Below are 15,092 nucleotides of genomic sequence, written 5' to 3' on the forward strand. Positions count from 1 at the left end.
CTGGAATCAAATAGAAAGAAAGCAAAGTTCTACACTGTTAAAGAAGTACTATTCACAAATGTTTCTATCCATGATCTAAACATTCTTAAATGTGGAACAGCCAGAATTGACGATTTAATTTACTTGATTTAAGTGCCAACTGATTATGAATCAGTTTGATAGCAAGAAGGAATTGTTCTGATCCTGCTCATCTCCTCTCTGAGGCTCCTCTTTAATAAGAACATTTCAAGAAGGATGGAGTATGAACAACAGATTAGAGAAGGATCCTTTCACAGGATATCATGTATCAATGAATTATCATGAATGTATTTTTCATGTATCATGAAAAATAAAAAATAAACTCATTGTTGGCAGTGGCTTCTTCAACTGAATTCCTTTTAAGATTATTACTAGACTATCATAGAAACACGACAATAACTGCTATAGGTACATCATTCTCACAACTTTCCTGACCTAAATATTTGAACTCAGAGTTATGCAATACTGCATAATTCTCAGCACTGAAACACATCCCATCAATAGCCAAAGTAAACTATTTCACATAGCATAAAATATAGATGAAACAAGAGATGATAAATACTGTTACCTCTTCAAAGTGGGCTATACAGGGAAACCAAAACTATGAATATTTATACTAATTTTATTCTAAAGTTATAGTAATATAAGTAATATAATAACATAACAACACAACATAACATAACATAACATAACATAACATAACATAACATAACATAACATAACATAACATAACATAACATAACATAATATAGTAATATAAGTAATATAAGGGACGCGGTGGCTCAGTGAGTTAGGATGCTGAGCTTGTCGATCAGAAGGTTGGCAGTTTGGTGGGTCGAATCCCAAGTGCCGCGTAACAGAGTGAGCGCCTGTTACTCATCCCAGCTTCTGCCAACCTAGCAGTTTAAAAGCACGTAAAAATGCAAGTAGAAAAATAGGGACCACTACGGTGGGAAGATAACAGCATTCTGTGCGCCTTTGGCATCTAGTCATGCCGGCCAGATGACCACGGAGACGTCCTTGGACAAGCGCTGGCTCTTCGGCTTTGAAACGGAGATGACCACTGGCCCCTAGAGTTGGAAACGACTAGCACGCATGTGCGGGGGAATCTTTACCTTTACATAGTAATATAAACTTGCAATCCTGAATATCTTCCTTTCTTCCTTCTCCTTATCTTCATCGGGGTCCTGTCTGGATTGCTTTCTCAAATTACATTTCTACTTTTCCCCTCAGACTTCTTTTATCTCACCATTGTCTTGGTGGTGGGTCTTCCTTTGGCTACTGCAGGTTGTGCAATATAGATACAAACCTAGAATTGCCCTGTAACAAGCAACAGAGCCAAACATGGATGATAACAGGGCGTGAGTTCAAATTGCTGATAGGGATGCTCCTTTCATTTCAACTGAAGCTGAACTCAAAGATAATGTGGGGGAAGAAAAAAAGAACGAAATCTCCGGAAGGAGCTGCCACAATGTAAGAAGGAAGAGCACCTGCATTTAGACTCCATAGAAACCTCCAGAGGTGCTGAGACAGAGAAAAGCATGTTTGAGGCACTATGAACCTCAACAGGAACAGAGAAATTAAAATGGGGCATCTCACAGCTTGTGCTTTATGGGCTGTAAGCTCAGGCTTGATCTGAGAGGCTGTCTTGGAAAGAGGAATGAGGCAAGAACAAGAGAGGTCAAGAAAACATAAGCAATTGCCCCAAATCAAAAATTTTCCCCTGACTGAGTCATTTAGTAAATCTTCCAGTACAGTAGTCAAATTTAAAGTGAATCTCTTCAGCCACATTAATGCCCCAGGGCAGAATTCTACGTTATCTATTAAACAATAAAAGTTTGTGAGACTGTGGAGGTGGGACTTTACTGATGGAGAGATCAAATGACCAAGCTCAGGAATTTAGATGTAGAATTTCAGCATCAGCACCATCACCACTCTATCTTCTTACCTGGGTATCATGGAATTTCTCTGGTTATAAGGATATGTCCCCGGATATACTTGATCAGATCTAGCTTCCGATCTAAATGAATTTTCTTATAGGAGATCTGGAGGAATGGGCACCTAATAGTACAGTAGATGGCTGTAATTCAGAATTGATCAATGAAACCAGAAACAGGGAAAGTGTTAGATTAAATAGGAAGCTTCCAACATTCTTTTTTCCCCCAAATTGCAAGCATCATTCAATAAATCTGACACTTTTAAAAGAGGTGGTCAAGTTCTGCAATACATTGCTGATAAACATCTCTCTCTCACCAAGTAGATTAAAAATCTATGTTCTGGAAGTAGCACAGGTAAACTAAAAACCATATAACCAGTGGCTTAGCACCTCTTAGGTAAAGATTTTACTGATACGAGAGACCAATTGACCCAGACCAAGAATTTACATGCAGAATTTCAGCACCATCCTCTTATTCAACAGCTCCTTTCGATCAACTTTTGTTGCTGGATCCATACACAGCTGTTTCTCAAAGACTTTGAAAGCCTCTAGTAAATATTAATGCTGCTTCCTCTCCAAACCAATAATGATCACTTACCATTAGCTCCACTCTTTGGCTCAGAGGACAGGGATCAGGCTGAGACTGGCTTGGATAAACTGGTCAATTAAAATGAGCTCAGTTGTTATTGAAATTGCTAGAAGTATGGTCAAAAATCATTAGAAGCCCCCCCCCCCATGCTGCCAGAAGATCCTGGTTGGGCTCTACTGGCAAAGAATAAGTCCTTTTTGCATTAAGCACAGGCACATTATCCAACATGGACCAAAACATTGGTGTGAAAAGGGTTGTTTGTGTGCAAGAATAAAGCCACTGTCTTCATTTATACCATCTACTAGCAACATCAGTTGAACACTCCTTATCCAGTAAAGCAGTATAAAGAATACAGAAGGTGCTGGATGAAATCCAGAGCAGTTGTCAAGGTGAAATTTTGGAGATTTTCAGGAACAGGAATTCCCTAGGCTGGTGTTAAATGATGTCAGTGGAATTAAACTCATGGGTTTACAAGATAAACTAATTAGACTATTCAAATCCAAAAAAGGAGATCCTGTGACATTTGAATTGGCAGAGGATTATTTTGCCTGGTGAGGGAACTGACCCTGGATTCACTCTTCACTATGAAAGATCAGTAGATATACTCCAAATGGAGAAGAGGGTTACCAAAATTATCAGCATTTCCATGAACAGAAAGATAGTTCCCTTAACCAGCTCTTGACCATCAAACTAAGTGCTTCTTGCAAGTTTTATTCAAACACTGTATCTTATTTTACTGATTTTGCATATTCATTTTTGACTGGCTGAACTGTCATCTTCTTTCCCTCATATTACAGCATAACACCTGGTGGAAGATAAAGTGCAAATAGAATGGCATGTCTATAAAGATGCTCAATAGGGCTATTTAACCAATGTATCCTGATCTTCAACAGGAAACCCACGGCAACAGTACTATTGGATGAATGTAAAGGAGGTCCAAGAGCCCTAGAAGCTCTAAGGAGAACAATGAAAGCTTTGACCCTTTCTAGTAGGGATCATTCACTGCAAATCAATTTTGGGGAAAACAAGATTAGATACTCTGAGATCAAGCAAAAAAAAAAGGCTGGGTGGCATATGGTATTGGGCAGGAGGAATAAAACACCCATATTACTCATGTTCATTGCCCATCTTTTCTTTCTTCAGTTCCAGAAGGACAAGAGTACCTCCCATTATAAATAGAACTAAATAAATAATCCCATAAATAGATGTATTTAAGGCAGTGGTGGGATTCAGCCAGTTCGCACCAGTTTGGAAGAACTGGTAGCTAAATTTACCTGAGTTCAGAGAACTGGCTGGCTTCTGGAAGTCCAGTCTAGGCCTTGGAGGCCTCCCAGGCCTAGAACATCCCACCAGAAGTGCATGGATACCATTTCCGGAAGTCCGTTCTAGGCAACGGAGGCCCAGGCCTGCATCACATAATAGAAACGGTTGTTCAGGTATTTGAATCCCACCACTGATTTAAGGTCTAGAGCAGACATGTCAAACACAAGGCCCGGAGGCCAGATCAGGCCCGCAAAGTGGTTTCATGCGGCCCGCAAAGCCATCCTGGAAACAGTGAGGGAACGGCCCCCACTACCTTGGCCCTGGCCCAGAGACCCTCCTTCTGCCAGAGACCCTCAGATCTGTCCCACTCCTGCCCAGGCCCCCATAGGCACCCTTGATGCAAACGATGTAGAGCTGGCCACACCCACCCAGTAGGCCACGCCCACCCTGGCCACGCCCACCCGGCCTCTTGAGGGCAACCGCAATACTGATGCGGCCCTCAATGAAATTGAGTTTGCCACCCCTGGTCTAGAGAAAGATGAAACTCCTATAAAAATCCTAGCCAGCTTCATAAATTGACTTTGCTAATTTTCAGGTGTTCAAAATTTCTGAGAAAGTGGTTTCAGATTGGTTGATGTGAAGTGAAGTTAGCATAAATTTGGTGCAAAAGAGCTAGAGAACTGTGAACAAACTAATACTTCATTTCTGATGATTGGCTGAAGCTTAATTCTTTATGCAAATATTCTAATGTGAGGAAGTTGTTGCCTAGCAGAAGTTGAATCCACCAAAGCTATGTGAAGAAATGGGCTGTTCTTTGCGATATATTAAGTTTCTTTTTGTTTGACGTCAAAGGGGAAACCAAGGCAATGTTTTCAAAATCAGCCAGTTCGCCTTTTGTATTATTGCGTGTTCATAAAGGAGCAACACGTAGTTTCAAGAGGGAAGCCCTTGAAACATGCCTTCATTCCTAAATCTAGATTACTGTCTTTGTGGAATTCCAATTGTGGTTTTTAATATTATGGTTGTTCTCTTTCCTGGGCATTATATTTTGTTGTTATATTTTTAACGCTTTTACTTATATAGTTGGTAGATTAGAAGTCACCCAGAGTCTTTTGGAGTGGATGGCTATAAATGATAATAATAATAATCAGAAAATAGCACTCTTCCTAACAAAGCACTGAAGGTTTTGAGGTGTGCAATATATTCACATTAATAAATGGAGAAAGAATTAATATGAAAACTCTTTAGAAAAGTATGATATGACAAGCAGCGAAAGTCATTTAGTTACATTTGAAAATTATAGAAGACCTTAGTGATAATATTGCAAGTTTTCCATCACACAAAATCAAAAAAAAACTAACAAAAAAACCCCAGCATCAAGTAATAAAGATTTGAAAAAAGGCAAAGCATATGTCAACAGTTTAACCAAAATATATGAAGAAGATAAACAAATGTTGACCAGGATGTGGGTAGAAATGTCACCAATGTGAAAAGCAAAATCATATGGAGGAACTGTGTAAAACTTCAAAAACAATTCATGTCATATGCACAATGTGCAAAGAAATATGGATCTGAAGATGCTGACTTTTTCACAGCAATAGCAATAGGACTTAGACTTATATACCACTTCACAGTGCTTTACAGCCCTCTCTGTTTATGGAGTCAGCGTATTTCCCCCAACAACCTGGCTCCTCATTTTACCCATCTTGGAAGGATGGAAGGCTGAGTCAACCTTGAGCTGGTTAGGATCGAACTGTCAAACTGCTGGCAGCTGACAGTCAGCAGAATTAGCCTGCAGTACTCCATTGTAACCACTGCGTCACCAGAGCTCAAATGACATGGATAGTAGGAGTCATCAGAACACAGACTGACTTAGAAACATGCACACATAGAGAATACTCATTCTTCATTATATTGTCAGATAAGCAGGAGACCATAAGTTCAATTCCTACCTTACCCATGCAAGCCAGCTTAGTGACTTTGGGACTTTGGGCCTAATTCACCTCACAGGGTTGGTATTGTGGGGAAAATAGGAGAAGGAAGGTGTGTTGGATATGTTTGCTACCTTTGGTTATTTATAAAAATAATAAAGGCAGGAAATAAATAAATAAACAAACAAATAAAATTGTAATTGGCAAATACAAGTAGTCCTTGACATACGACCAGAACTGAGCCCTAAGTTTTATGACCTTTCTTGCCACAGTTGTGAAGTGAATCACTAGTTGCTAAGTCAGTAACATGGTGGTGAAATGAATCTGGCTTCCTCATTAACTTTGCTTGTCAGAAGGTGCTTCCTAGTAGTTCAATGTTTTGAAGAGGGAAGAATTACCGTGTTTCACTGAAATTAAGACCCTGTCTTATAATTTTTTTGCCTCCAAAAGAGGCACTAGGTCTTAATTTCGGAGAATGTCTTACCGTAGGACCACCACAGCTAGGCCTCCCACACCCTGACACATGTTGCACTGCTGCTTGGCTTCTGCGGCCAATTGCCGCCACTTGTGGCTGGACGCCATGTGGCGCATTACACCGTTGCCGCTCCTCCCAGCAGGATGCTGCATGGTGCTTTGCGCCCTTTCTGCTCCTCCGGGCAGTATGCCACATGGTGCTTTACACTATTTCTGCTCCTCCTGGCAGGATGCTGCATGACTCTTTGGGCCATTTCCACAGTGGAAACAGCCCAAAGCATCATGTGGCCTCCGGCCGTGAGCAACAAAAGTGGCCTGAAACATGCAAGCAGCAGACGTGGCCTGAAGCACATGAGCAGCGGAAATGGTGCCATGCAGCATCCTTCTGTGAGGAGCTGCAACAATGCAATGTTCCACATGGTGTCTGGCCACAAGTAGCAGCAAGCAGCCACAGAAGAAGTCAAGTAACGGCCTGACAGGTGTTAGAGTGAGGGAGGCCTAGCTGTGGTGGTCCTACCAATAAGGTAAGTGGGTGTGGGGCGCGTGGGGAAGCTTCAACCCCCCTACCCCCACCCTAGCTTGATTTTTAGGGGTGTGCCTCACCCCAGAACTAGGGCTTATTTTGGAGTAGGGCTTTTTAGGTCCACCCCCCAAAAATCAAGCTAGGGCTTACTATCGGGCTGAGTCTAACCTTCAGGGAAACACAGTATCTATAGTAATTACCTGTATGGAAAGTCTATATAGAAAGATGAAGGAAGCTAATTATACCAATATTAGTTATTTGAAAGATCTATGAAGCTTGAATGTCTTGTTTTGGTAGATCAAGGAAGGATCGACTTAAACAGTGTAAAATAATTTTTGGGTGATCGGAAAAACTTCTGTCTCTGTGTGGATATGTATTGGACATTTCAGAGTATGATGATGGAGAAGTTAGAATTTAAATATTGCACTATTTAAAGACATAAATTTATTTGAAGATTTAAAGGCAGCCTGGGTTCAAGACCCAAGCCCCGCATGACACGGTGAGCTCCCATTCTTGCCTCATCTCCTGCCAACCTAGCAGTTCAAAAGCATGTAAATGCAAGTAGATAAATAGGTACCACTTTGATGGGAAGGTAACAACATTCCATGTGCACCAGTGTATAGTGATGTGGCCCACATTATCAGAGAAGTGTTTTCAGACAACACTGGCTCCCTCAGCTAAGAAACAAAGATGAGCACCATCCCCTAGAGTCAGACTGGGGAAACCATTACCTTTACCTTTATTGCCCTATTAATGTTGCATTTTGAATTGAAATCATAGGATTGTAAACATGAATTTGGATCAATCACCTGAAAATTAGGACACCTACGTTCCTCTTGGTTAAGTTCCTTGTACTTGAAATCTACTTTTAAAAAATGGAGGGCATGAGAATTTTCTAAAAGGATTTACAACACTGGTATTAAAGGTTGAATAGATTTCTCCTTTCCACTCCTGTTGTCACGATGTGATGTTTTTTCTCAGCCATCGCTCCATCCTTCTCAGCAACCTGTCCAGGGCCTCCTTCATCTGATTGTTCCTCAGACAGTAGATCATGGGATTGAGAAAGGGCGTAACGGCAGTGAAGAAGACAGTGACAATTTTACTGACACATGACTGACCATCCCCACTTGGAGTTACATACATTCCTGCTACAGAACCATAGAAAAGGGTCACCACCATGAGGTGAAAGGATACGGTGGAGAAGGCTTTCTTCCTGCTACTTTGGTTAGAGGATTTGATTAGTGTGATAATTATAACGCCATAGGAAATAGCTACAAAGACTAAGTTGCCCAATATGATGAAAATATTCACGGAAAAAAGGATAAGTGGAGCATTTCCAAATGGAGGGCAAGCTAAGGACAGAATGGCTTGATCACACAGAAAGTGGTCAGAGACATTGGAGCCACAGAAAGAGAGCCTAGAGATCAAAATTATTGGGACAGCATATACCAAAAAGCCAGCCATCCAGCAACTAGCCACAAGCTTGGAACAGTTCTTTGGAGACATAATTAATGGATAATAGAGTGGGTGGCAGATGGCCAGATAGCGATCCAAGGCCATGGCTGAGAGGAAAAAGTCTTCAGTGCTACCAAGTGAGTAGAAAATGTAGAACTGTGTGAAACAGGCTTGGAAGGAGATGATCCCTTGAGGAGAAGCCAGATCAAAGAGCATACGGGGCATGGTGGTGGTCACATAGCAGATCTCCAGCAGGGAGACGTTTCCCAAAAAGTTATACATGGGGAGCTGTGCTAATTGTGCATCTGCATGCACCAGCATGATAATAATGGCATTTTCAGCCAAAGTGCTTATGTAGACAATAGTAAAAAGGATAAGGAGGAAGAACCGTTTTTGCTTCCCATGCTCCAAGCCTAGCAAAATGAATTCCTGGACCGTAGTTCCATTGGTCAGCTCCATCTGGAATCAGGAAAAAGAATCAGGATAAAATATCCTTAGCAATTCACAAATATATCTATTTCCACAATGGATTTAAAAATGGCAGAGTACAGAACTACCAAATCAACAAGAAGGAAATTTCTGGGATTGCTTATCACATCTGTGTGTGTGTGTGTGTGTCCTTAAGCAAATGCTCTTCAAGAATGTTGAAGAATGAAGAGCAGATTAGAGAGGTGGATGGGAACCTTATGAACTCATCTATAACTCTATCACTGAAAAATCAAAAGGATTACTCATCAACATGAATAATAAAATACAAGCTCCTTTTAGTTTCTTATGTCACTGAAACCTTTTCAATGTCATTTAGTATCATACAAATTAAAAAATAATTGCTATGAGCACATCATCCACACAGTTATCACTCTAGACCTAAATATTTGACTTCTGTAACAACTTCTGTTTCACCATATCAATAGCCAAAGTAGAGTGTTCCATATGCCTAGTAGATGAAACACATAGGAGAAAATACAGTTCACTAGATGCAGCTTAATGTGTTAAGTTTCAACTTTGAAACTTAACATTAAGTAAACCAAGATCATGGCATCCAGCCCTCTCAATTCCTGGCAAATAGATGGGGAAGAAATGGAGGTAGTGATAGATTTTATTTTCCTGGGCTCCAAGATCACTGCAGACGGGGACTGTAGCCAAGAAATTAAAAGACGCTTGCTCCTGGGGAGGAAAGCAATGGCAGATCTAGACAGCACACTAAAAAGCAGAGACATCACCCTGTCAACAAAAGTGCGTATAGTCAAGGCTATGGTCTTCCCAGTTGCAATGTATGGCAGTGAAAGCTGGACCATAAAAAAGGCTGAGCGCCAAAGAATTGAGGCCTTTGAACTATGGTGCTGGAGAAGACTCCTGCGAGTCCCTTGGACTGCAAGGCGTTCAAACCAGTCATTCCTAGAGGAGATCAACCCTGACTGCTCTTTAGAAGGCCAGATCCTGAAGCTAAAACTCAAATACTTTGGCCACCTAATGAGAAGGGAGGACTCACTGGAGAAGAGCCTAATGCTGGGAAAGATTGAGGGCAAGAGAAGAAGGGGACGACAGAGAATGAGGTGGCTGGATGGACTCAGGCGTGAGCTTAAATGGACTCCAGAAGATGATAGAGGACAGGAAGGCCTGGAGGAACGTTGTCCATAGGGTTGCGATGGGTCGGACACGACTTCGCAGCTAACAACAACAAGATGCAGCTTTAGAACTGTCTCCCTTAACATCACAGCAGGTGATCGAAGAAAACTTGGAGGACAACATGGTGTGGGTTGGAGATGTTTCCAAAGAAACCTCCTTTTGATTACAACTTAGGCTGGACTCAGAGATGGAGATGTAGAGGGGCTTTGTGGGCTGATAGAAGAGCTAAACTCTAGGAAGGAGCTGTCATCACGCAATGGATGACAGCACCAGCAATTAAACCTAGGAGAGAAGTCCAGTCTTCCAGGATAATGAGTCAGGATCTTTCCACTCAATGCACTATGAACATTAAGCTCCCACAGATCAGATTGGCAGAGAGTCTAATTTCAGTGCAACCCAGATGTCTAGTATTTATCTCCTGTGAGATGTGATCTCAGGCTTCACATGAGAAACTGTTCTGGAAAGAGGAATGAGACAAGACAAAGAGTGGGTCAAAAAAAAATTAGCAGCTGCCTGGAATAAAGCATCTCCAGATATTTCCTCAAACAACTTAGCAATTTTCCCTGTGGTGAATGAGTGCATCTTTTTAGTCACACTAATGCATCAACAGCAAAATCCTACTATTAACCATGAGAGTTTGTGAGACAGTGGGAGCAACACTTTTGACCCCATTTCATCTCCTTGCCTTGCTACTCTGAAATTTCTCCAGAGATATCCCACAGGTGCTTTTCCAGAATGCAACTGGACTTTCTTGGTTTTTTTTTCTTTGAAGAAGCTTTTTGGATGAGAAACAAAACATTTTTTAAAAAAAACACAAGAAAGTCCAGTTGCCTTTTGGAAAACCACCTTTGGGACAACCACGACCTGGATGATTGAGAATGCCCATAGACATTTCTCCAGAGATATATTTGATAAGCTTTAGTTTCAAATTTGATTTTAGTTTCTTATAGGAGATCTGGAAGAAAGACAACACAGTGCTAGATGGTTATTACTATATTTTGCTCAAGGAAATAGGGAACAGGGAGAGAGCTAGATTAAGTGAGGAATTCACAATATTTATTTCTCCCAAATTTCCCATTTATGAAACTTGCCACATTTAAGGGGGGTGGCAATGATATTGCTGATCAAATTCTGCAGTATATTGATGGTAAAGGACTCTCTCCCTCTCAGGAGAGTAAAGATCTATAGCCTGGATTAAGATGTAACAAGGTTAAACTAATAAACATCCAGCCTGTAACTCCAGTAGAGACTAACAGGAAAGGAGAAATGAACCAGCCCTAGAATTTCGATGTAGAATTTCAGCATCTTCCTCCATGCAACAGTCTAGTTTAATGAAAATAAGGACTAGGGGTGACTTGATAGCAGTGTTCCGATAGCTAAAGGGTTTCTCAAAGAAGGGAGAGTCAACCTATTCTCCAAAGCACCTGAAGGCAGGACAAGAAGCAATGGATGGAAACTCATCAAGGAGAGAACCTAAAACTAAGGAGAAATTTCCTGACATAACAATTAATCAATGCTTGCTTCCAGAAGTTGTGGGTCAAACACTAGAGGTTTTAAAGAAGAGACTGGACAACCATTTGTCTGAAATGGTATAAAGTTTCCTGCTTGAGCAGAGAGTTGGACTAGAAGACCTCCAAGGTCCCTTCCAACTCTGTTATTCTGTTACTCTAATCCAAAGATGGGAAATGAAACATCGCAACACAATTCATGGTGCAATTTACCAACCAAAGAGATGTCTTCATTTTAATTGAAAGAGGCTGTAGGAATGGAACTTCTGGGACTGGATCTAAACTGAACACCATATAGAGGCATCTCTCAGAAACATTTAAAGTCTTTGGTAAATGTTATTGATGCTTTCTCTCCAGGCAGGTAATAATCACTTACCATTAGCTCTGTTTCTTCTCCCAGAAGACAAGGGTGTGTGGCGGAGTCCGAGGCTGCCTTGCATAAGACAGTCAATCGAACTGAGATCAAACTCAGCATTACAAAGCGACCCAATGAAGAAATGTCTTGGTTCTATGCGATCCTGCCATACTGGGCCATACTGGAGGATAATCAGTCATTTTTGCAATAAGCAAGACCATGTTATGCCACACGGATCAAAATATTGGTGCAAACAGGATCGTTTAGTTGGAAGAGAACAATCATTGTGTATCATTATAGCATCCACTGGCAATCCCAGATGAACAGTCCTTATCCAGTAGAGGAGTATACATTGTTATTAGTATTTTTTTTAAAAAAAATAGAATGCAAAGGAGGATTCCTGGAAGCAATCAAGTGCAGTTGTAAGAACTGGATAAATAAACCTTGGATAAATAGCAAGAGGAAGTCCCTGGCCACCAGTCCTTCCTTCCTTTTAGAAGGAAAGAAATTAATTAGGAAAATCAAACCTAGAATAAATAGGTCCCCAAAGGAGATTTAGTGCCTTCTGGATTTACAGAAAGGTGGGGGGAGGGGGAGGCTCCCAATCATGATTTTATTCTTCACTTACAGTAAAAAAAATCAACTTTTATGCTCTAAGAATGGGATTTGCCATGTTTATCAGTATCTCTATGTGGCCCAAGGAAGATAATTCCCATTAACAAGCAGTGGGCCATCAGTCTATCTGCTTCTAGCAAGCTCTATTCAAACATTTGCTAGCCATAAACAAAAGCAAAGTTTTTAGCCGGTGTGCCTTTGGCCAAAATAGGATCTGAGCCAGAAAGATAGATTAATACCTTTTTATTTATGTAAAGGTAGTCCTTGATTTATGACCACAACTGAGCCCCAAAATTTCTGTTGCTAAATGAGACATTTGTTCAGTGTCACCCCATTTTATGACCTTTCTTGTTGTTAAGTGAATCCCCACTGTCACATGAACAAAATTTTAGATGCTTGGTTACTGACTCATATTTGTGACGGTTGCAGTGTCCTGGGTTCATGTGATCACTTTTGGCGACCTTCTGACAAGTTAAAAATGGGGAAGCCAGATTCACTACACAACTGCATTAATAACTTAACAACTGCAAGGATTCACTTGGCAACTGTGACAAGAAAGGTCGTAAAATGGGGCAAAACTCAGTTAACAACTGCCTCGCTTAGCAACAGAACTTTTGGACTCAATCGTGATTGTAAATTGAGGATTACCTGTAATAAAATTCAACTTTCTGGGCATTCTTGTCTCTGGCTGGTTTGAACTTATTCTTATCAGAATTTCACATTCTTTATGGGAATCCACTTTGTTGCTTTGTTACTTCAAAAAATTAGGAGGATCAATCAAAGACATGCCTAGTTACTAAAACAAGGGACATGGTGGCTCAGTGGGTTAGGATGCTGAGCTTGTCGATCAGAAGGTCGGCAGTTTGGCGGGTCAAATCCCGAGTGCCCCATAACAGAGTGAGCGCCTGTTACTCATCCCAGCTTCTGCCAACCTAGCAGTTCGAAAGCACGTAAAAATGCAAGTAGAAAAATAGGGACCACTACGGTGGGAAGGTAACAGCGTTCCGTGCGCCTTTGGCATCTAGTCATGCCGGCCACATGACCATGGAGACATCCTAGAGTTGGAAACGACTAGCACGCATATGTGGAGGAACCTTTACCTTTACCTTAGTTACTAAAAGGGACGCGGTGGCTCAGTGGGTTAGGACGCTGAGCTTGCCGATCAGAAGGTCGGCAGTTTGGCGGGTCGAATCCCGAGTGCCGCGTAACAGAGTGAGCGCCTGTTATTCGTCCCAGTTTCTGCCAACCTAGCAGTTCAAAAGCATGTAAAAATGCAAGTAGAAAAATAGGGACCACCACGGTGGGAAGGTAACAGCATTCCGTGCGCCTTTGGCATCTAGTCATGCCGGCCACATGACCACGGAGACATCCTTGGACAAGCGCTGGCTCTTCGGCTTTGAAATGGAGATGAGCACCAGCCCCTAGAGTCGGAAACGACTAGCACACATGTGCGGGGGAACCTTTACCTTTACCTAGTTACTAAAACATTATTCAAAACTTATTTTACTAATTTTTATGCTTCTTTCCTGAAGACTTGTGCACAAGAAGGAAGCAGCTGAAGGCTGCAGTGTGCAGATGCCTTTAGACAAGGGCATCTGAACTGATGGTTAAGGTGCTGGCCTAGAATCAGGAAACCATGGCTGGGTAACTTTGTATCAATCACTCTCTCTTAGTCCAAGCCATATGGACTAAGAGTTGAAGTTGTGCAGAAAATACAGGTAGTCCTTCAGTTATGACCACAACTAAGCCCAAAATTCATGTTGCTAAGTGAAACATTTGTTAAGTGAGTTTTATCCCATTTTACGACTTTTGTTGCTAGAGTTGTTAAGTGAATCAATGCCATTATTAAGTTAGTTATTAAGTGAATCTGGCTTCTTCACTGAATTTGCTAGTCAGACCGTTGCAAAAGTTGACCACGTGACCCCCCGGGCCGTGCAACCATCATAAATATGAACCAGTTGCCAATCATCTGAAGTTTGATCATATGATCATGGGGATGCAGCAACAGTTGTAAGTGCGAAAAAAGGTCACAAGTCACTTTTTTCAGTGCCGTTGTAGCTCTGAATGGCCTTATTTCTGGTCAGAAATTCTGAACAGAAATACAATGATTGGGTACAAATTACTTATCAATATAGCACATGATAAGTAATGTTCTTCAGTATGAATAACACATATTCAAGTCATGCTGTTCAGGTGCTTTTAGCATGACATATACCACCTGGGGCACGATGGCTCAGTGGGTCAGGACGCTGAGCTTGTCGATCAGAAGGTCGGCAGTTTGGCAGATCGAATCCCGAGTGCCGCATAACAGAGTGAGCGCCTGTTACTCATCCCAGCTTCTGCCAACCTAGCAGTTCGAAAGCACGTAAAAATGCAAGTAGAAAAATAGGGACCACTACGGTGGGAAGGTAACAGCGTTCTGTGCGCCTTTGGCGTCTAGTCATGCCGGCCACATGACCACGGAGACGTCCTCGGACAAGCGCTGGCTCTTCGGCTTTGAAACGGAGATGAGCACCGGCCCCTAGAGTCGGAAACGACTAGCACGCATGTGCGGGGGAACCTTTACCACCTGGATTCCTGTTTGCCCTTCAACCCAAACTGCAACAAGCTTCTAGATACTGTTCTAACCACATCCTTGTGCATCTAATTATACTTTCTCTGTAGGATCTGCTTTCAACATTCCTTATCAAGTTTGCAGATCTTGTTCTGATCTAGCTAAGCTGCTGGCAGCTTCCTTTTCTGGGTTTCTGTGCAGACAAAAGCAAGATGGAAAGAACTGGATGGAAAGAATATGTT

At 41.6% G+C, this 15,092-nt stretch overlaps 1 protein-coding gene across 1 annotated transcript; it reads right to left on the minus strand.

Annotated features, from left to right (window-relative positions):
* Positions 1–7,691: 7,691 nt before the first annotated feature.
* Positions 7,692–8,648, minus strand: LOC308678633 (olfactory receptor 11G2-like; the record flags this gene model as incomplete). The annotated part of the gene is made up of 1 exon (XM_081345861.1): positions 7,692–8,648. The coding sequence occupies one exon, from the start codon at positions 8,646–8,648 to the stop codon at positions 7,692–7,694; it is 957 nt and encodes a 318-aa protein (XP_081201987.1).
* Between the last annotated feature and the right edge of the window lie 6,444 nt (positions 8,649–15,092).

Source organism: Vipera berus (assembly GCF_964194415.1).
Source record: "Vipera berus genome assembly, chromosome: Z".
NCBI lineage: Eukaryota > Metazoa > Chordata > Lepidosauria > Squamata > Viperidae > Vipera > Vipera berus.